The sequence below is a fragment of the Hippocampus guttulatus genome, chromosome 3 (genome assembly GCF_054856545.1).
Source record: "Hippocampus guttulatus isolate MCC_2025c chromosome 3, RoL_Hgut_1.0, whole genome shotgun sequence".
In the NCBI taxonomy this organism is placed as follows: Eukaryota; Metazoa; Chordata; class Actinopteri; order Syngnathiformes; family Syngnathidae; genus Hippocampus; species Hippocampus guttulatus.
Genome location: NC_141263.1, coordinates 11,569,737 through 11,591,355, shown reverse-complemented (window position 1 = coordinate 11,591,355; position 21,619 = coordinate 11,569,737). Strand labels below are relative to the sequence as shown.

At 39.2% G+C, this 21,619-nt stretch overlaps 1 protein-coding gene across 2 annotated transcripts; it reads left to right on the top strand.

Annotated features, from left to right (window-relative positions):
- Positions 1–1,575: 1,575 nt before the first annotated feature.
- scg3 (secretogranin III) lies at positions 1,576–20,572 on the top strand. Of its 2 annotated transcripts, none has more exons than XM_086106771.1 (12): positions 1,576–1,948; positions 2,592–2,644; positions 2,737–2,779; positions 3,169–3,366; positions 6,997–7,139; positions 8,365–8,508; positions 8,598–8,823; positions 9,558–9,674; positions 12,018–12,101; positions 12,623–12,730; positions 14,018–14,107; positions 19,053–20,572. In XM_086106771.1, the coding sequence occupies exons 1-12, from the start codon at positions 1,852–1,854 to the stop codon at positions 19,169–19,171; spliced, it is 1,422 nt and encodes a 473-aa protein (XP_085962897.1). In that variant the 5' UTR covers positions 1,576–1,851; the 3' UTR covers positions 19,172–20,572. The 2 variants fall into 2 exon arrangements, with proteins under 2 accessions (XP_085962897.1, XP_085962896.1); XM_086106770.1 differs by having other exon boundaries at positions 1,578–1,948; positions 8,595–8,823.
- Positions 20,573–21,619: the final 1,047 nt, after the last annotated feature.

The window sequence follows — 21,619 nt, the reverse complement described above, 5'->3', positions numbered from 1 at the left end:
GGGAATGGCTGTTTGCATGTATTCGCCCAGCCAATGGCTCGCAACCGGTCCAGGGTGTGCTCTGCCTCTCGCCCAAAATCAGCTGGGATTGGCTACAGTCCAAATGAGAACATGCGATAAAGCGAATTCAGATTCAGATTCAGATAGAATTGATGGATGGATAGTTATAAAGAAATGTAATATTACCACAACAATATAATACTTACCAGCCGTATGAAACTTCTGTACATTCATTTGAAACATAGACAATTTAAAATGCAAAAATACTTTATTGGGCCTCTATGGCCCATCTCAGGTTTTATTAGCATTCTATGTCTAATTGGCATCACACAGAGATTATGAAAGTAAACAGATCATAAAAGTGGCTTTGTAAATCTGTTATGTGTGCACGGGTCTAATGGTTTGCTGGTCATTTAATTGCACTCAGTGTTGACAAGCCAGTGGGCAGAGGAAAGATTTACTGCACAAGCATGGCGCACAGAGATTGTGTGATGAGATTGGGTGACGCACATTACAGGCCAGGTCATGCACTATACACTGCAAAAGGTGATGAGAAGATGATGGGCTTCAATTTGAAATTGGTGAAAATAAATGTTCCATTGAAATTGTAGACATATTATAATATATTGCACACTGATCAAACCACCATATGATTGAAAACTCCACACAAGAGCACTCTTGTGTGAGGCAGATGCGCGAACCACATTTCCATCATGTTACCTATTGTTAAATGAATACCGATTACTCATTAACATGAAAGGCAATATTTTTACAGCTCTTCCACTATCAAATATCACACATGATACAGTTCAGTATTGAAAGGCGTTTGAGCATTTTTTGACATCCTTCTTCAAGTCCATGTACTAGTACTCTTTTGTCCTCACTTATTAATAATAACATTCATAACACTTGTAGAACAACTATGGCACACTTGTAAAACAATGTGTTTTCCAGTATTGCCATCAACTTTGGAATGACATTTCTGCACACTCGTGAGAAAACTTCATATTTTTCGTGAGGTCAAAAACGAAACTAAGGAGAAACTAAAAAACCAAAGATTAGCTTCTCCAAGTGGTAGTACAATGTTTTAGACATAATAGGAATACTAGTAATGGTGTAGTAGTGCTACATTAGATGTTAACGGTTAGAATTTTGTAATGCCACTAGTAGTATTAGTAGGGTGCTGTTGTTGCAAAGCATTGCATTTAAATGAAGCTTCTCAACTCACTTCAGCATAGTTCCTTGGCACCAAGATGGCAACCCACTACTTTGTTCTAAAAATATTTCAGAATTTACGTCACCACAGTTCCTTGGCACCCACATGCCACACGGTGGTGCCAAAGTCACATTTTATTGCTTTGGCTTTAGCACAAAACCAGATTGGATGAAATTTGTTCCAAAACACAGAATTTGTGAATTTGTAAATGTAATAAAACATGCACAATAACTAAATGCAGAATTTTGTGGTGTTTCATTCCGAAAACATCACGTCGCGTGCAGTCAGGGCTCTGGCAATGTGTACACTTTTTACAGTGTTCTCCTCCTCCTCCACAGTGAGGGGGCAGGTCCTGTTGTGCGCTGAGCTGTGTTACATCCTCCGGCCAGTGATGCTGTAGCTCACACGGGGCTTTGCTCACCCTTCCTTGCCCATCCTTCGCAGAAGCAAAGCGTTTACGTGACCTGCTTTCAGCACTCGAGCCGGCAGACAGCTCCAATTCTCTCCACGGACAAGCGGAGATCAAGTCAGCCGTTCCCCCACCGAAGGCTTCACTCAAGCGGCTAGCAATCTCGCAGACTCCACGGCGGCGGTTGGAGACCGATCAACCACTTTTTAAAAATTATTAGTTTAGGATGGCGCCAAAACATCTTTGCATCGTGTTCCATTTTATTGTTTTCAGTCTACTAAACCAAATATGTGCCTTTCCTACACCGACAGCATCCAGCGAGGGTGAGTTAGCCTTTGAAAGGGCATTCTAACTGACTCACATTCAATGTATAGCAGAGTCTTTTCGAATTTTTACTACCAATGACAAGAGAGTTATCATAAAACACAATTATTAACTGCAGGGGAACAAACTTGAGTGACACATACTGACTTGTAACAGACTATACCACAGAATCTCTCTAAACAATAGAATAAAATACATCCTTTAGGGTGAGAAGTGCTTACAATGAACAACTGATAACTATAGACTAATTCAGGCTCAGATTAGAGTCAGGTTTGTGGTTCTTTGTAGCAGTTTCCAGCAGTTCTATGTCAATTTAGCTGTAAATCTGCTCATTAAGAGAATACAGCAAATTGAGCTGCAGCTCAGCAGCAGCTGTTGAGGCCTGCGGTCTATTTTCGACTCAGTTTAATCTTTTGTTTGATAATCCGATTAAGGTTTGACCAAGAGAGAGGTGGGAGGGAGCATCAGTTTTCCTATGTCTGGAAGCTAAAACGGAAGAAAATTCTGTTGGAAAAGAAGTTACAGATGTGGAAATATATGTAGGAAGAAATGATTAGTTTTGCCAAATCCTCATTAAGATGTAAAGAAACGTACCTGTAAGCGTGTATGATGTTTACTGTCTTTGGTCTATTATTGTTGCAGATAAATCTGTTTACAATCGACAGCTGACAGAAGAAAGACCACTCCAAGAGCAGGTGAGGCTTTCTCGTCTCAGACACACAGGAATAATCAAAAACCTTATATCAAGAATGACATTTTTTTAACAGAATGGTTGTTATTTCCACAGATCGCCGAGGCAGACAGCGTGAAGGCTGCAGTGCAGTCGGCTGGTAAGAGGAAATCGTTTTGCTAATCAATTAATGAGACAGCCCGAGTTCAGATTTCAACATTGCCAGTAAGAAAATGTCTCGTCAAGTCATGGAGAACCTAAAATGAGCTGATTGCTAGTCAAATTTCAGGGCTTTACTCAAGGGTAAGGTTACATAGGGGGTGGGAAATTTTCAATAAATATCCAAAAATGTTGTTGGTGAATTTATATGGGAAGTTCAAATGGGGAATTGGGGAAATATTTGGGGAATTAATTGCATGTCAAAAGCATTGGGGGAAAAATTCATTCCATGAAAAGCTTCCAAAATTGCGTCAATTTTGAAACCTAATTTCAAGGCACCACACACGGGGGCCACAATGATGAATGATTTTCATTTGTTCTCCCTATCAGAGAGCAAGCGACCAGCCGTCTCCGAGGAGCCAGTCGATGACTCGACTGTGCTGAAGTCATTAGACCAGAGCCACAAATTCAAGGAGACCACTGATGAGGTAGAGAAGAAAGATGAGTACCTTCCAGATGAATCGGATTCCACCAAGAGTCGACGTCTGGCTGAAGAATATGACTCGACCAAGAACGGGATGGAGCACGGCAAGTACCAAGCAGAGTACTCACATTCTGTACTTGAATACAAATACAGGTAATTGAGTTTAAAAAAAACTCTCCTGAAAGTCATATTTGTTAATCTCATTTTCTTTTGAAAAAGTAAAAAAAGTACACTGTGAAACGTGCAAAAAAAAGTCACAATTGTTACATTTATGTATACTGTATTACCTGTTTCAAGAATTTGACGGAAAAAAGAACTTGCTTCAATGTCGCTGCTGACTTTACCTCTCTTCATTTAAATCATCAAAAAGAATAAATTCTCAAGTATCGGACCGGTGCCTGAAGAATCGATTGAAGTACTGATCAAAGCATTTATACTCATGGGCTCTACCCAAGTACAACTGAGGTTCATCCAGTCGTGATCTTGTCTGCTCGTGGGTGACCTTTGAACATTCCACGTGCATCTGCAGGCAGACTTAAAAGAGAACACGTGGATGTCAGTGGGATTATCTCCCAATGCTCTTGTGCTAGCCCTCAAAAGCACTCGCTTTAAAATCTTTCTTCTGTATTTTTTTTTTAATACCACGACTTGAAAAGACTCCACAAAAGTCAATATTTTACCAATCTGGATTAGAACTGTTTTGATTATTAAAGTTAATTTTATTTAGTTTTTACTTTTATTTTATTATTTAATTTGGTTAGTTTTGATGAGCTTGCAATTTTTGTTTTCTTAGTTGTATATATTTGGAGTATCTGTCGAGTGTGAGATAAAAAACCCAACAACAACAAAAAAAACTCATTATCATACATTATGCTTAGTGTATTATGCAATAAAATAATGCAAAATTCCAACTCTCCAAAAACTGACCTTTGTTCTTCTGTAGCTTTAGATATACAGCAATACCAAAAGCAGTACATTTAAAATGAACCGTGAAAGCATATCCATCCATCCAATTTCCGAACCGCTTGACCCTCACTAGGGTCGCGGGGGGTGCTGGAGCCTATCCCAGCCATCTTCGGGCAGTAGGCGGGGGACACCCTGAATCAGTTGCCAGCCAATCGCAGGGCACACAGAGACGAACAACCAACCACGCTCACACTCACACCTAGGGACAATTTAGAGCGTCCAATTAGCCTGCCATGCATGTTTTTGGAATGTGGGAGGAAACCGGAGCACCCGGAGAAAACCCACGCAGGCCCGGGGAGAACATGCAAACTCCACACAGGGAGGCCGGAGCTGGAATCGAACCCGGTACCTCTGCACTGTGAAGCCGACGAGCTAACCACTGGACTACCGGGCGTGAAAGCATATACTGTATATGATATTTATTAACAAAGATGAAAACAAAGAACATCTTTGCTATCATTAGTTGGATAAACTAAAGAAGTAGTTTCAGTTTGTTTTTAATTTGTTTCAAATCAATTGTATTTTTATTTTATTTTGTAAACAAAACTGTTTTTTCTTAACTAAAATAGACTTGCAATTTATTGATATTACTTTCTATTCTTCTCTTCATACAAGCTTATCTCTGTGCTGTTGTATTCAATTAAATTGCTTCATTCAACCTCCTCAAGGTTCCAAAAATATGCAGTTAAAATAAAGAAAAGAAAGAAAAAAAGAAGAGGAGATACGCCAATAAAACAGACCAAAATCCAGATATCAGGATGTGAACGAGGGTGAGACTAGTTGTGGTTACAGCCAGTGGTCCCCAAGCTTTTTTCTACCAGGGACCAATTAATGGTAATACCATTTTTTTTTGTCACTGACTATTTCAAAACCATTCATTGATGATTGTTGCTGACAGGGATTCCTGATTAGAAACTGATTGCAAGTGGTGTGCGGCAGTGTTGTTGTATACCTCCAAACAGAGCAGAGGTTAATAAACTTTATGAAAATAAATGAAATAACAAAAACTATGGCTCACCTACTTTTAACTCAGCCCAAAACGTGACGCTAAGTGACAAGTATTCTCCTTTTTTGTTTCATATATATTAAAAAATGGTACACAGTTCAACCGGTTTTAAGTTTCCATCCGTAACTACAATGAAAAATTCCCAACTATTAGACCCATAATCAGAACAGGTATGCTCAGCTCCAAGGGGAAAAAAAGTATTTTGCAGTCCAGTGGTACAGTTCAGTCCCAAATGGTTCATGTACCGGTACGGGGGACGACTGCTTTAACCAAATGCAAGAGCGTAGAAATAAGCCTAATGTTGACATTTTAAATTTTTTGAAAAAATCTGAAAAGAAAGTAAATCTATTTTTATGGTGCAAAATGCCTCCTGAAGTACTATAAAATAACACATGACAGTGTCTTAAAAATGAGGATGTAAAAACATAATGTAAAAAACATATTTGCCAGATGATTGGAGGAGGATTCCAGTCCGGCTAAAAAAAGCACATAGTAAATGCTTGTGACATCAGATTTCATCAAGGGATAAAACTTCATAAAATACAAACGTCCCGACGTATGATTCAGTGAAATAGAATCTCTGAAGTGCGATGACTCAGACACAAATGAATTCCTGCATATGGCCCAGCATCTGTGAGCTTCTCTTCAGCTTCTGTTACATCACAATACAGCAAAGTACACTTTGGATGTTCTTTTTTTTGTTCCTCGAAGTGCGACAACAATAGCTTGAAGATGATCCATTAAGTCAGCACACGTTTGCTCTTTGTGGGAGGCATGGGAGTGATAAAAGAGTTGAGCTGTATGAATAACATCTCTCTTCTAAGCAAGAGGAAGAAAATATCCATGCGGTGGTAAAGTACTGGGACATTGGCCAAAACACCTACTTGAAGCAAAAATGGAAGAAAATCTGAACAATGTTGCAATTCACTCTTGATGTTTTCTGATCTAGCCTCATTTATTTGCTCACTCATTTGCAATTTTTGTACTCAGGCCATAGTCCTATCTAATAGAAAAAGTACTTGGCACAAAAGAAGCTAACTATTATGAGTTGAAGGCAGAGACAGGCTATATTTTATGACATTATGAAATTATATCTTATATATTGTAAATGTAGAACTTTCCCACCATCTGCATATTTTTTATTGGCCCACCACATCTTCTAATAATTAAATTAAACATGGTCAGCATCACAAGGTTACGAGAAAAAGTTGTCAAAGAAAGATGTTTAAAGATAGCACTCTGTTTTTTTAAATTTGTCAAAATGTAACTGACGTTAAATGGTGTTAAAAAAAAGTGGTTACGACATGTGCCTCACACACTTAGGTTTGGGGCTCATACCGGGGGTCAGTTTGATGCAGAATCTACAGCTGCAGCCTCACTTCAATTTATCGACACCTAGCCCCCTTTTCAAAGTGGAGAGATGAGAAGAAAAGAGAAGAGAAGGGGCAGTAAAACAGACCAAAATCTAGCTAAACGTGTGGCTGGGCAACGCACTCACTGAATACTTGGTGTGGTTGAGCCCAATGCGAGTGTAGAAATATATTTTTTTGTACATTTAAATATTGTTTAATTGTACCAATTCATTACATTAAGTGTAATTTGTGGCTCTCAGTGGAAAAAGTCCACCCCTGATTGCTAAATTAATTGAAGAAATTGAGGATGGCTGGAAGACGACGGTAATGAATCAGCTGCAGTATGTTCTGTCAAATGAACGCAGTGCGACACAATTAGCTAACACAAATTATGTCCCTTCCTCTCTCAGATGAGACAGACACGTTTCGTCAGGTGGATGGCACTCCGTTGACGGCCGAAGACATCGTTCAGAAGATCGCAAACAAGATCTACGAGGAGGACGACAGGGGCGTCTTTGACCGGATTGTGTCCAAGCTGCTCAAACTGGGTCTGGTAGGTTTGACATGAATAGACACCACATACACATCATGAGGCTTGAACTTTCTCTTTTGCAGTAACAGCGGTAGGATGTAATCAAGCACAAATATGTCGCTTCTATCATTTAGTGGATTCTCAGATACAGCGGTGACTTGCGATATGACTGACCCGTCTGTATTTAACTGCCGCCAAGTGGCCAAGGTCCGCATACCAGAAGGAACAGCACAATATTCATTGAAGTGAAGCAAATCGAGTGACAGCTTACAGCTTAATTCTTTTGATTTAATTTAATAGTGCCATTACTCTGTTTTTATGAAGTACACTGCTATACAGTGCTATTTTGCTTCTTCAGAACACATTACAAAAATAGTGTTGTTTTTTTGGACGGAGGCTAGAATGGATTCATGGCATTTACATTCATTTCAATAGATAAGATGATTCTGACTATTCTTTTTACGTTTACTCCGTTTGTAAACAGAGGTCAGTACTTTGTAGTCGGGGCCGACCGATTATCAGCCACCGGTTTAATCCGCTTCTTTTAGCTCTTTTTAAATCGGTACATATAGGCCTAGGGGTTTTTTTCGCTTGTTTTTTTCACTTTTTTCACTTAGGCAAAAATTCCCTTCCATCCTCCCAATTTTTTTCTCTCTGTTGTAAAGTTAAGCAAGTACCCAAGGACAAAGTCTTGTAAAACAGCAAAATCTTCAGTTTGTAATTCATACCTGTATTGTAAGCATTAAGGGACCAAAAAAAGTATTTTTAAAATATATTTAAATAAATTGGTGATCAGTATTTTATTCTGCCAAATACAGCTGAAAAAAAAATCAAGATAGGTGGGACCCTGCTTTCTATCCACTTTACCTGTGAGGTAGATGGATTATCTCAGCAAACAAGAGGTGCTCCCTAAAACAGATTTGTACAGATTAGCGAACAATATTTGAGAAAAAGAGACCTTACAATGTATACATAGAAAAAGTCTTCCGGCTTTAACCCTTTCAGGGACAGCGTGGACGACAGTGGACGGCTTTTCATGTTATCAGGTTACAGGCTGCATGAAAGGGTTCAATTCAGCTCATGAAAATGCAATAAAATAAGATGTGTGAATTGGATTTTGTTCACCTGTCTATAACTGTTATGACACCTCAAGTCCTCTGTTTCTCTCAGTCAGCCTTTCACGAGCTTGGATCAATGTTTTACAATCTACAGTTGCATTCAGTCTTGTTGTTTGTTTTCTCCTTAGATAACGGAAAGTCAGGCTGACACACTGGAGTATCAGGTGGCCGAGGCCCTGCAGGATCTCATTACCAAAAATGCCAAAAACGAGATCGAGGACAGCAATGAAGAGGAAGTCACGGGTGTGCAGGACACCCAGGCAGCAAACTTGGTAATCGTTAATTCACAATTAAGAAGTGAAGGCGGTAAAATTAAGATGATTTCAATTAATTAAAAAAGAAATGCTCTTTGCATCAGCAGGATAAATGGGAGAAGCCCAGGAGCCGCTACGATGACGAGGAGGAAGAGGAGGACGATGAGGTTACGGATGATGTGGACAGGGATGCTGAAGACGACGATAAGATGCTAGTGAACACTTGGGGCAAAGACGACGCTGAGGATGACAATGAAGTGAACCCAGAAGACGGCCTTCAAGATCTCCAGTACTTTCCCAATTTCTACCGTCTGCTCAGGAGCCTCAATTCCGGTGAGCACAAAGGGTCATCTTACATCAAACACACACACACACACACACACACACACACACACACACACACACACACACACACACACACACACACACACACACACACACACACACACACACACACACACACACGCACACACACACACTGCCTCCAAGCCAGGACAAAGACCTGGACATGTTGTTGCCATGGCAATGATGTGTTCTGGGATGAGTCACTGTTTAGTCTGCCCTTGTAAATTGTCATCTAGGTACATACACACACACACACACACACACACACACACACACACACACACACACACACAAACAGCCCTAATTATTCATAATCCCATCATCCAGACCCCTGCAGCCAAACACCACATTACAATACCGACACTATGGCAACCTGTTACTGCCAACGCACGACAATGTATCTCCTCTGTGCAGAGGTGGCAAAGGTACTCACATTCTGTACTCACATTCTGTACTTAAGTAAATGTACAAGTGAGGACTGGTTCATCTCCTTTACTTGAGTAAAAGTAATCAAGCACTGTATTGTGTCAGTCGGTTTATCCAGAATTCTCAAAATAACATGCATAAAGTGCATCCAGGCAAATAATTCACACACAATTGAAATGCTCTCATTCACACCAGTGAGTTTAAAAGAAATAAATACATAATCAAGTCAATTCAACTTCACTACAATAATTGGTTACTGCCCATCTCTGCTCCTGATTGCTTTGTGATTGCGTCAGGTCAAGACGCTCAGGAACGAGAGACGCTCATCGCCATCATGAAGACGCTGATTGACTTTGTGAAGATGATGGTCAAATATGGCACCATCACACCCGAGGAGGGCGTCTCCTATCTGGGTAAGACCACTTTACTGAAACGACAATTACTGGGGAGGCCTTGGAACAAAAGAAAAACATCTTTACTGTTAATGCAGATTATTTGTTGCCAGTAATTGACTATACAACACTATAGATTTATATTATACCCCTTTAAGTTATTATTAAAAATATTACATGATCCAGTAAAAGGAAAGATTTTATATGTTCTTGTCCTTTCACCATATTTTGTTTGGTTTGCATTTTTCTGCTTTTTGTGTGTGTTAAGACACTTTCCCTTATGAGTCGGTGCAGCTGAGGGTAAAACTTGAAGTGTCAAGGGTTCAGTCAATAGCCAACCTGCTTTCATGGCTCATCATCACGTTTCTTCTTCCTCAAACTTTCTTTTTAAATTTTGTTTCAGTCATTTGTCTTTTTTATTTAAGACGAACATGAAATTGTAATGTGAAAATGTTGTCAACACAAACAACAAAAAAGGAAACCATGTTTTGATGAACTGTAACACAAAAAAAGAAAGAAAAAAATGAAATCCATTGATAATAATAATAATAATTTGAATTTTGTGTTCTACATGCTTGGCCAATAAAGTTGATTCTGATTCTGATAAATAAATTAATCTCATAATTTGTAAATTAATAATTGAATCACTTAAACCTGACCTGTTTTCATTTTAGAAGGATGTGACTGCATGAGCATATGTATGTGTGAGACTGAATGTGCGCGAGTGTGCGTGAATGTATGATGTGATGTGCGAGAGTGTGCAGGCATATTTGAGTGTGTGTGACTGTTTTGTGTGAGCATGTGTGAATGCATGTAAGTGTGTGTGCGAGTGTGTTTATGGTCCAGTCTAATGTAGAGTTATAATGTTGTGTTACTTTAAAGGAAATCTGGCCAGCAGACAACTCAGGGAATTATGTGAGTAAAAAAAAAATCAATAGACTCATTTGACGGGCTGAGGATTTATCTTGTTGTTAAGTGAGCATGAAAAGTTCTCCAGAAGTAGATCTCTCAGGTTGTTCATCATCACAACACAGAAATACACGGAGGCCAAACCTGAGGAGCAGCTGGCCATTAATGACCATGTAGAGCCGAACAAAACAGCCATTACACATGATGGGAGTTTCCTTGGCAACCTGATGGCCTTGGCCATATGGTTGTCATAGGTTGGTACTGGGGATAATTGCTAAGTATTTCACAATCACCTAGCAACATGTTAACTCGAGCTGCCCTCGCCCCCAGCTGACCTCGTTTCTCATGGAGTCAGCGAGGTGCATCACCCACTGAGCACCCAGCAAAAAAATATTTTTTAAATTAGAGAGAACAAGCAAAACACACAGAAGGAAAAAGCAATGTTTTTGTATGTTGGGCTGAGGAGGAGAATGTAAAAAAAAAAAAATGAAAATCACACGACAGGTGGTAGTGGGCGGTGTGAATGCAAACGCAACTTGCTAAGAGAATGTGAGATCGGAAGAAGTAGTAGTAAATTGTCTCACGTCTTTATGCAAAATAAGAGGAACATTAACCTACATTTACTGTGCCTTTGTGGAGGAGTGACTCAAGCAGGAAAATTAAGATTGTGCTTTAAATGCACTTAGCAAAGAACTTTGAATTTTAAAAAAAAGCACCAACGTGAATATCAAAAATGTAAACCACTGCAACTCTATGCGCAGTTTGAATTTTAACACTTCATGTATACGAAAATCAAAAACTGTATTTCAATATAATTCTGTTTTTAAATTTCATCAAAGCATCTTATGGACAAGTTACATAAATATTGTACCAAAAATGTTTGAAAACAAACCCTCATAAAAGACTGGACTTGAAAATGTACTGTATTGGATTTTTTTTTTTTTAATTCAAGCTTCTGTAACATTATGCACAGTTTGAACATTTATTTCAGTGATTTTTTTTTCACGTAGTGGTAGAGGGAGCCTGCTAGGCTCTAACTCACTGGTGTCAAACTCAAGGCCCGAGGGCTAGATCCGGCCTGCCACGTAATTTTATGTAGATTGCGGAAACAAATCATGTGTTAACTTCCATGATCCATGCTGAAATCTGGTAAATTGTCATGGGTAATAAATAACATTTTGCAATATTTTGTTACCATGTTTACACCCACTTCGACCATAATTGAACAAGCTATTATAGTTGATTGATTTCAAAACTAGTAATCCATCAATCTGTTGTGCACCATTAATAATATAATTAGACGATTAATTTTGTTTCATTGTGATAATGGCCCTCTGAATGAAGATGTAACTCCAAAGTGGCTTACGGAAAAAAAGGAGTTTGACACCCCTGCTCTAATTCATTGGGGGGATGAGTGAGGTGTCATCATGCAATTTTCTTTTCTCTCGCCTGTAGAAAACCTGGACGCTATGATTGCGATACAGACCAAGAACAAGCTCGGAAAGGCTCTCGGACCGCCAGACTTTACAGGACCTAACGGTAAATAAACGTCCAAATTTGTCAGCGGGCATTCATTAGTTGCTGGTTAGATGGTTGGTGTTACCAAGTGTGAAATCTGGGCCTGTTTAAGAGAGCAGAAAGCTAATATTTTGTTGCATGAATAGCAGCGGCGGCCTGGTGGTCGACTGGTTAGCATGTCGGCCTCACAGTGCGGTGCAGGGTTCAATTCTGGCTCCGGCCTTCCTGTGTGGAGTTTGCAGGTTCTCCCCCGTGCCTGTGTGGGTTTTCTCCGGGTACTCCAATTTCCTCCCACATTCCAAAAACATGCATGTCAGGTTAATGGAACACTCTAAATTGTCCCTAGATGTGATTGTGAGCGTGAATGGTTGTTCATCTATGTGTGCCCTGCGTTTGGCTAACAGTTTGGGGTGTCCCCCACCTACTGCCCGAAGACAGCTGGGATAGGCCAAGTGTATACAGCATTTTGTCATGCCTAAGTTGACAGGATAGTTAACTCGAGCAAAGCCTGGGGGTTAAATGAGTGTTGTGTTTTTGGGCAGTGGGAAAGAATTTGGATGAGGATGACAACACCAAGGCCGAGACTGCCAAGATGCAGAAGGAGTCTGAGAGCCTGAAGGACTCCACCAAGCAGGATCAGCCATCAACCAGTCAGTCCACAAAGCAGCTGAGAACAGAATGCACATTGTCTTCAGACTTTAGATGTGAACCCGTATAGCTATTGAAACCATTGGCTTTTTTCATTATTTATGCTAAATAACGTCATTCTTAATGGTATGTTTTAACTCTTTACATCGTGTTCAAGACGAACTGGACGCGGTTTGACATTTGACAGAAATAAAAATCCACTAATTGTCATTTCTTCACCCTGAAATCGGATGACTTTTACTAAGCCAAAGTACACAAATATTTGAAATACATAATTCTTTTGTACAGGTCCTACAAAGTTTGTGTGCACTGAGGTTTCAGATTATATTTGACCCATGTCTATTACAATTGATTTTAGACTTAACATGTCGTGTTAAATCAAGGAAAATGGTGGGAATCCTGAACCTGCACATGCCACAAATTATGTGCACGCATTCTTTTATGGGACAGTGTTGACTGTTCAAAAAGGAGTTTACAACAATAACAAGAACTGTCTGCGTTGCAACCACATTTGAGCAGATTCCCGCAGAAACATGTACTTGTTGATCTCTGGAGGTTAAAGGAGGGAAATCTCAAAACAGTAAAAGAGGACAACAGCATGCAATTGTCATCCAAACGAAACAGATGTCAAACAGCAGTCAGAGGTTCACAAACTGTACATCTGAAAAATAGAGACTTGCCTTTTCTCTGAAGCATTAAGGATTAAGCAACAATTTCTTTTTGTCCAACGGGCTCTTCATAGATTTGAAAAATATCTGTCGATCATAATTTGATGTTGACAATTGAGGATATTCTTGGCCCAGAGCAAACTACACTATGAGTGCATAGAAAATGAACAATACGTAAAAAGACATGCACATTCTACTTTAACTGTAACTACCGGTACCTGGAAATGACGTCATTTCAGTCAAACAGAATATCTCCTTTTCTTTCCGCTCAGCAGAGCCAGAGCAGTCGATAAATAAATAAATAAGACCGTACAGCCCAGCCAATCGTAGCACAGTGTCTGTGTTTGGCCCAGAACTAGGCCAGTCCAATAAGAGACGGCCAAAAGTCTAATCACAGTTGCCGTTATTTGCTGTCCCTCAATGCTGCACTGTACTCGCTCAATAGTAAAACAGGAGTATGCTGTGCAGTAAATATCAGATGAAAGGCATTTCTCTTTGTTCGATTGGGAACATGTCCGTGACAACTTCATTGATCAACACAGTTACTGTACATTAGGATATGGTATTTTTGACGAGCAAAAGCAAATTTTTAGATTGGCCTCTTTTGCTCATGATCAACAGATCGGCCTGGCAAGTCCGAGACGTATCTGGAGGCCATCAGGAAGAACATCGAGTGGCTGAAGAAACACAACAAGGAAGAAGGCAAAAACGGTGAGTTGTATAAAGGGTCTCATGTGGGCGGCCCCTCGATCCCGAGAGTTGCGGCGGGTCACAAGCAGGTCAAAGGCACAGAAGAGCTCAAACCTGTAAAACCCTTTTTGTTGTCCCTAATCTGCATTTGAAATGAGCGCTGGAGGGATGCTTGACGCTTGCGCCACAGCTAATGAATATAAACTCTTGATGAGTTTGTCCCAATTACCGCTTTTTCGACTGTCATCTTCAGAAACAAAGGTCTATTCAGTAAACTCCTCCCACTTGTTCCTCTACATTAATGACGTGTGTAACTCCACGGACAAAAGTCTTGGGACACATCTTTTAATCACCTAAATTCCCTGTAAAGTGAAACCACATACATTACACAGTATCTTCTACATTTGGCACACTGCAAAAAACTGTTGTTAAAAAGGCTGCAAAATTGGAATGATTAAAAAAAAAAAATCAAGTACATAAAATGAGGTGTCAAAATCATGAAACACTTTGAGAAGCATATTTTCTTTCATTTTCACCCATCCTGACAGTGCAGTCATGTTAGGGTGCCCTACTCTTGAGTCTAAACTGCATACATTTAAATTGCACACCAGAAAGTGGGAAACAACGATGAGACTAAATTGAACTTTCCACTTGAACAAAGAGGAAACTGTCTTTTTCTTCAAAGATCTATTATTTCTGTTATTTGGCAAAGGCTGTTGTTTCTTTGGTAGTGACTGTTGATCTTGAAAACTAATTGGCACACAGAAGTCTCCCTGCTGCTGTAAAAATCAATGCCCAGCGGTATTTCATTTGACAGCAGGAAATGAAATGTTAATGAGCTCGAGCTGTGCAGGCCACAAACAGTAGAATGTGAAAGCTGCATGAAGAAAGGATTTTACTGTGGCCGTTCCGTGGCTTTATTCAGCGTGTGTGGAGAAGCAGGTGCTGTCCAACAAAAAGCCAGGGTATCTTTTAAAAGAAACAAAATTTGACAAGCCTTGATTTACAGGACGTTCAAAGACCGGCAGGAAGGTTTTATCTGTGGATCATCTTTGAGCTTGTATGTGGGACATCTCATTAGTATTCTAGTGTGGGATGGTTGTCTGGGACAACAGCCGTCTCCCCGCCTGCCTGTCTACCGTTCGGCCAAAGAAGACACACAATTGATAATAGGAGAAAATACACTGAACACATTCACAGTTAAAGAGTACATCCAGTTTTCTCAAAGTGGTGCAATCACTCATCATGTCAACCTATGAAAAGCAGTTACAAAGAGTTATTCCAATATCCTTGTTATCTATCTTATGGTGTACAGTCTCGTACAGCAGTGTCTTGACATACAGTACAAGTGACCCAACTTCAAGATATCAACGGCAATTTGGTCAGTTGTTTTGCTTTGACTCATGATCCAAAATTCGAGATACAAGCGCTGTGCCGTGGCTCATCTCACTTCACAAGCAGCTGCAGTTTGGCAAAGAGTAAACAGTTCTAAAGGAAGACTTCAAGCTGTTTGTCACCACTCCCATTTTAAATTGACTGTCAAACTAAACACACAACTAAGAAAATTACACGTTGTGTATTTCAAACAACCACATAAATTGTCTTTAAAGTTTGGTTGGTTCATGCTTACACATAAAACGGGGTAACAAATAGCAGCAATGTGGCCATGTTATGAAACACAAATAGTGGAGCAACACATGTAGACAGCCAACTTAACCATACATCTTTTTTACCCCCAACATTCTAGAATAAGCGAGGATATACTGCCTATAATCATTCTACATGAAAAACGGGAGTTGGTTCCGTATATATCTATTTCTATATCTATGTTAAGGAGTGGAATTTTATGTCAAGAGTAGTACTAGAAGCGTGGATTAGTTTACAAGTACAGTTTTTCCCCAAAGAGGGTACAAGTCCATGGTCCTTAACCTGAGGGATATCATATAAATACGTCAAAAGGCTGAGGTCATAAAACTGTGCAAGTGTACCTAATTAAGTGTCCAGTAATTATGTTGAATGTTCTCTGTTGTCGGAAAAGAAGAGCAGACGGAAAGCAAAGGTCTCCTTGACCTCAGCCAGTGTCATAGAAACAGAGCTAACTGACCATTTATTGTGTTCACTCCATCAGACGCACCCATTAGGACAATCTCAGCTGGCAGGTTGTTTGAAAATGTGTACACGTGTGTGCATGCATGCGTGCGTGTGTTTGTTTACGCCTACACATCACACAGATTAGGCAGAAGAGCAGATGGACGCACAGGCCACATACTGCTATTGGATCTTGGCTCCGCACAGTCAAGATTGAAAGAATCTAATCATGTTGTATTCAAATCCCTGACACACGTCATGTTTGTTATCAGCAAACAGTGTCCTGGCAGCTGCATCGTGAATGGAGGCGCGTCATTAACAGGGGTTTTCCTTCTTGAAATTCATTACTTTGTAGGTCATCTGGCCCTTTAATTAGTGACATCATAACATTGTTTATTTTATTCCTAGGACTGATAACAATCAGCTCATTTCTGAAGCTAACCGGTTATGGCTGTGACAATATGGGGATGAATAAAAGGGCAAAGGAAATTAAAACTGTCATTGATACAAGGGTGAAAGATATGTCGAGAATCAGTAGGAATTGATTGACCTGTTTGAATTACTCTCTCTCTCTCTCTCTCTCTCTCTCTCTCTCTCCCTCTCTCTGTGTATATATATGGGTCATTTGAGAATTGTAGAATACTTTAGGCACCAAAATAATGATCACTTATTTGACAATCTTGGATGTATTCAGGAAAACCATGCAATATAAACAAACCATCATAAAAATTGCATTGTAAAGCTCAGTCATCAAGGGCAAACACTTTAATATTTTATTTTTCAGATCATATTATGCTGTGTTTGGTGCAACGCTGTTACCGAACGCGCACGGCCAGTCTCGAAGTAAGGCCTTCTAGCTGGCCCGAGTATGCAGACGAGTCAGACCACGAGTCTGAGACTCGTGATCTGATTGGCTATTGCAACCTGATTGTGCCCGTTCACTTACAGCGCACGGGGGCCTGCTCTGTTTAATCTGAAGGCCCAGAGCAAGTTTAATTTACCTGACAACACAAGCTAGCTGAAATATGATTGGTTAAAAACTCTACCATAATAAATAAGTTATTTATCGAGTGGCTTTCAATGTTATTTTTTAAATAACATTGAAAGCCACTCGACTAAGTGGAAATAATATAATGTAAAGAATACAGAGAATAATTTTGTTTACATATTTATGAAAATAAAATAAATTAAATTTATGTTATTCTCAGAAAAGTAAATTTATTAAATTTACTTTTCTGAGAATGTTTAGGCCAGCAGAGAAGGCCTTGCTGGCCCTGACGGAACGCCACTGGCTGTTACAGATACTCAGGAATCTGAATAAAAACGTTCAAAATGTGCAGAATATATCCTTTACAATTAAATACCGATACATTTAATGAGCAGACTGATTTAATTTTAGGAGTGTTGTAATCATAAAAGCAGGGTTCCATATCAATGCCAATGATTCAGGAGTACATGCTAGCTCTGTTAACTGTTATGCTCACTGGTCAAGAACAAATGTAGTGATATAATTAGTTTAATCATATTCATGTCTTTTTCAGATAATGAGTAAAAGGGTTTAGGTAGGGTGTTTGAGTAACAATCCATTGGGGCTGAAAACCTTTGAAAAAAAATATGAAGAAAAGAGTTAGTTTACCAGTGGTCAAAGCTATTAGCTTGATGATGTCATTATGACTGAGCTGACTTTCTTTCCCTCTTCTTCCTGATGGCTAAAAGGTTTTAGAAACAAGGTCACATGTAAATTGAGAAAAATGTAAAAAAAAAAAAAAAAAAAAAGTCATACAAATACAGCTGATTTAACCCTTATTTCGTATGTTATACTTCATTTGTAAGTTGGTCATGAGAGGGAGGGACAAAAACCCCCACTTCTAGAGTGTGCTTAAGAGCTATTTGGTCGTTAAAAGTACAATGTATATTTTGGAATCAATTTCACTACAGCTGCTGCTGCAGTTTTTTTACTTCAGGAAAACTATCATTTATACTCGTGCATGTTTCTGTATTTTGCACATTGGTCATTGGAAATTTCTCAGGTAGGATAGAAAATGTTCTTTGATTCTGGAATGACCCTACTAGCGAGAAGTCTAACATCTGCTTTAGGCTCCCTTATGTTTTGTTTTGCCACCGTGCATGCTGAGACTGACCTCAATCCCCTGTAATGATAAATACAGCACAGATTACATCTTGTTTGGGTGTCGTAATGACTGACCTATCCTCCGTACAAGTCCCTGTGAGTTTTCCATCTCTGCTCACTGGCCATAGATCCACTCATGAGCCACAACATGAGGTGCACCTGCCCAGAACAACAGTCCATCAACAAGTCGGCTTGTACTAAGACAATAATGCTGTGTTTGACACTCAGTTACATACGATAAAGGCCAATTCATTGTTTTCAAATATGCTCTTCTAAAACCAATTGACTTTTGGAATTTTTCATCATTGTGGGCTCACTATTTGACAAGCTACCGTTAACATCTCTTCTGGGAAATCTGTGATGATATAATGACTGGCAAAAGGCAACAATTGATTGAGCCTGAAAGACATTATTAAGCAAAGGTGCAAAGCAGTAGGCTCCCTTGATAATGTATTCTCACAAACCTTTTGTCAAAATGTAAAAGAAAATTGAGTATGATTCACTTTTAAGGAATAAATATCTCTGAACACAAAACTCTCAGGTAGATACTAACTACTACTCAAACATTGGTACGAATCATTTTTGACAATTTCAACAAGTATACCATTAATTTTCAAATTCCCACTAAAATTAGTTCCATTTAATTATTAGTTTCTGATCGATGCACTTCATCATACTGAGAATTGTTGACCCTCTCATCGAAGCCAAATAAGGTAATGCGATCACTGTGTTGTGTTTGTGTGCCAGACTATGACCTGTCCAAACTGAAGGACTTCATGGACCAGCAGGTTGACTCTTACATCGAGAAAGGCATCATAGCCAGAGATGAGGGGGACACCATCAAAAGGATCTACAGCAGCCTGTGACATCCTCCTCTATCCTCTAGAACTGAATCAAGATACTAAGAGAACATTCATTTCTTACTTACACTTGATCCCCATGGCATGGTAAAGTGTACTCATAATAACTGCTTACTTTCTCATACATGCTACAACCGCGGGGAGGGAAAGGATGTAATAAAACTATTAAACAAGGCACTAAAATAATGTCATCCATATTTACACCGCAAGATTGAAGAATAATAATCCCCAGCTTTGTCATTGTCATTTCTATTCTATTTTTAAAACAACATACTATATACTGTATAGTGCTGAAAAATATTAGGAGACAAATAGCTGATAATTTTGCAGTGGTCTTTTAATTCTATCTATTTATCTGTCTATCTATCTATCTATCTGGCTAGCTATTAGTGCTGTGTAGCAATGACCATGATCTAAATAGTCAAACAATTTTCCGTAAAGAATCACATTTTTCTACTTCTATTTTCTACAAAGCTTGTTACAGCTATTCACTCAGTAAAACATGCAGTTAATGTGCAATCATCAAATAGAAAGCATATTTAGAGTCAAAGGCTGTTCGGAGAGCTTTCTTTGAACCTTGATTGCAATTCTGTCAAAGATAACTGTTGAAGAAAACAATCAAAACATTTTACAGCCATCTTTCTTATATTCTTCTCACAAAAACAATTTAAAAACGCCTAATTTACAGGTTTAGTCCTGTTCATGAGCACCACACTCCAGCTGTGTTGATTTGCGAGGCTCTGTGGAGGTTAATTTGAGCAGGGTATTTTGCTCCGCGATGATCGAGCAAAGATACAATTTATATGATATTTGAATTTGGCTTTGCAACGTACCCAAGTTACTTTAGATTTATCCAACAAGTGTCACACAAGTAAAACTGTAAGTAAAACTACCTATAACGTGGGTATGTCCACCTTCGTGTCAGTGACTCCTCGAAATTTGGCTGCATGTGAACAGAGATTATAGGCCGCCAAATAAAACTGCGATCAACTGAGGGTTTTTTTTTGTAATGCTGAAACTAACTTAAATTAATTCTTAACTCTGACTAATATATATATATATACTGTATATATATATATATATATATATATATATATATATATATATACACACACACACATATATGCGCGTATGTCCGCTTTTTTTCTGTTTTTGCTGTATATGTGACATCTTATTCTCTTCCTGCTTTTCATTAACAAAAATATATTTGTGCATTAAAATTTTGTTAACTGCTGTAATAACTCTGGAGCCCACAAGGAGGCAGCGCACCAATCATTCCTCTTCACGGGTCTGTAAATTAACATTTTCATCCAAGTAGACACACAAGATGAGGTATTTCAAACTGTAAATATGTGACTTTTCCCTTTTCTGTGTGACAGCAATTAAAACACGGTCTTTTCTTTGCAAGTGTGCTTAATAGGCCCAATAATGCAGTAATGGCAATCCAAGTTAACTCAAACTATTACACACGCAATGACGTACATTGTAATGACAACACAACAGGTTTGAATACACTGCACAAAAATATAAATGCAACACTTTTGTTTTTGCGCCCATTTTACATAAGCTGAACTCAAATGCAAATCTGTCTTGAGTTTGGTGAGCACTTTTCTTTTGCCGAGATCCAGCTCACTGGTGTGCCACATTACAAAGTTGATGAGATAGCATGATTATTGCAGTTATGCCTTAGGCTGCCCACGGTAAAAGGTCACTCAAAAATGTGCAATTTTATAACACAGCCAAAAGTCACTTTTGGGAGAGCCCCGTTTCTCTAACATAAGCTGTCTCCAGTTTGTTGTCATAGCAGAAGCAGACTTGAGTGGACAAATGGTCACAATCGATGTCTGCCACTTTGCAGAGGCACTCTCTTCACAGTCCCAATTTTGACTGGACCAGGCAGATGGTAGACAGCATGTACGGCATTGTGTGGCTGAGTGATTTGCTGTCAACATGACAACACTGCTCCACCTCCCTTCCCCCGCAATGCCTCAAATAAATTACAATTGCAACATTTAATTAACTGTCAGCCACAACATTCTTTATTCATGCCATAAACTGTGCACAATCGCAACACACACTTTCTTCTAACGTCGCCATCGGCAAGGATCTGTTTATCATTACAGTAGTTTACAAACCTGAATTTCACAGAAAAGGGGCCAGACCAGGGGTGGGCAAACTTTTTGGCTCGGGGGCCGCATTGACTTTTAAAATTTGACAGAAGGGCCAGGTCAGCACGAGCTATGGTACATTTAAAAAAAAAAAACTGCATTTGTTGACAGTCCATATCAAACATCAACAGAACAAAAGCATGAAAGTACTGTATTAATATACTTTTTTAAAATGACAAAAGTGTTGTTGATGACCTATTTTAGCCTGTGCATTGCTGCAGATGGGTTGTGATCAGACCAGTAGAAGTACAGCGATACAGAGGTACTAGGTGGTCGAAAAGATTGC

What these genes read in the sequence shown, in the direction of transcription:
- scg3 (XM_086106770.1), top strand. Translation starts at nt 1,852, where the DNA reads ATGGCGCCAAAACATCTTTGCATCGTGTTCCATTTTATTGTTTTCAGT. An exon ending in AAAGACCACTCCAAGAGCAG is followed by an intron (nt 2,645 to 2,736) that starts GTGAGGCTTTCT and finishes TTATTTCCACAG; the next exon opens with ATCGCCGAGGCAGACAGCGT. An exon ending in GCTCAGGAGCCTCAATTCCG is followed by an intron (nt 8,824 to 9,557) that starts GTGAGCACAAAG and finishes TGATTGCGTCAG; the next exon opens with GTCAAGACGCTCAGGAACGA.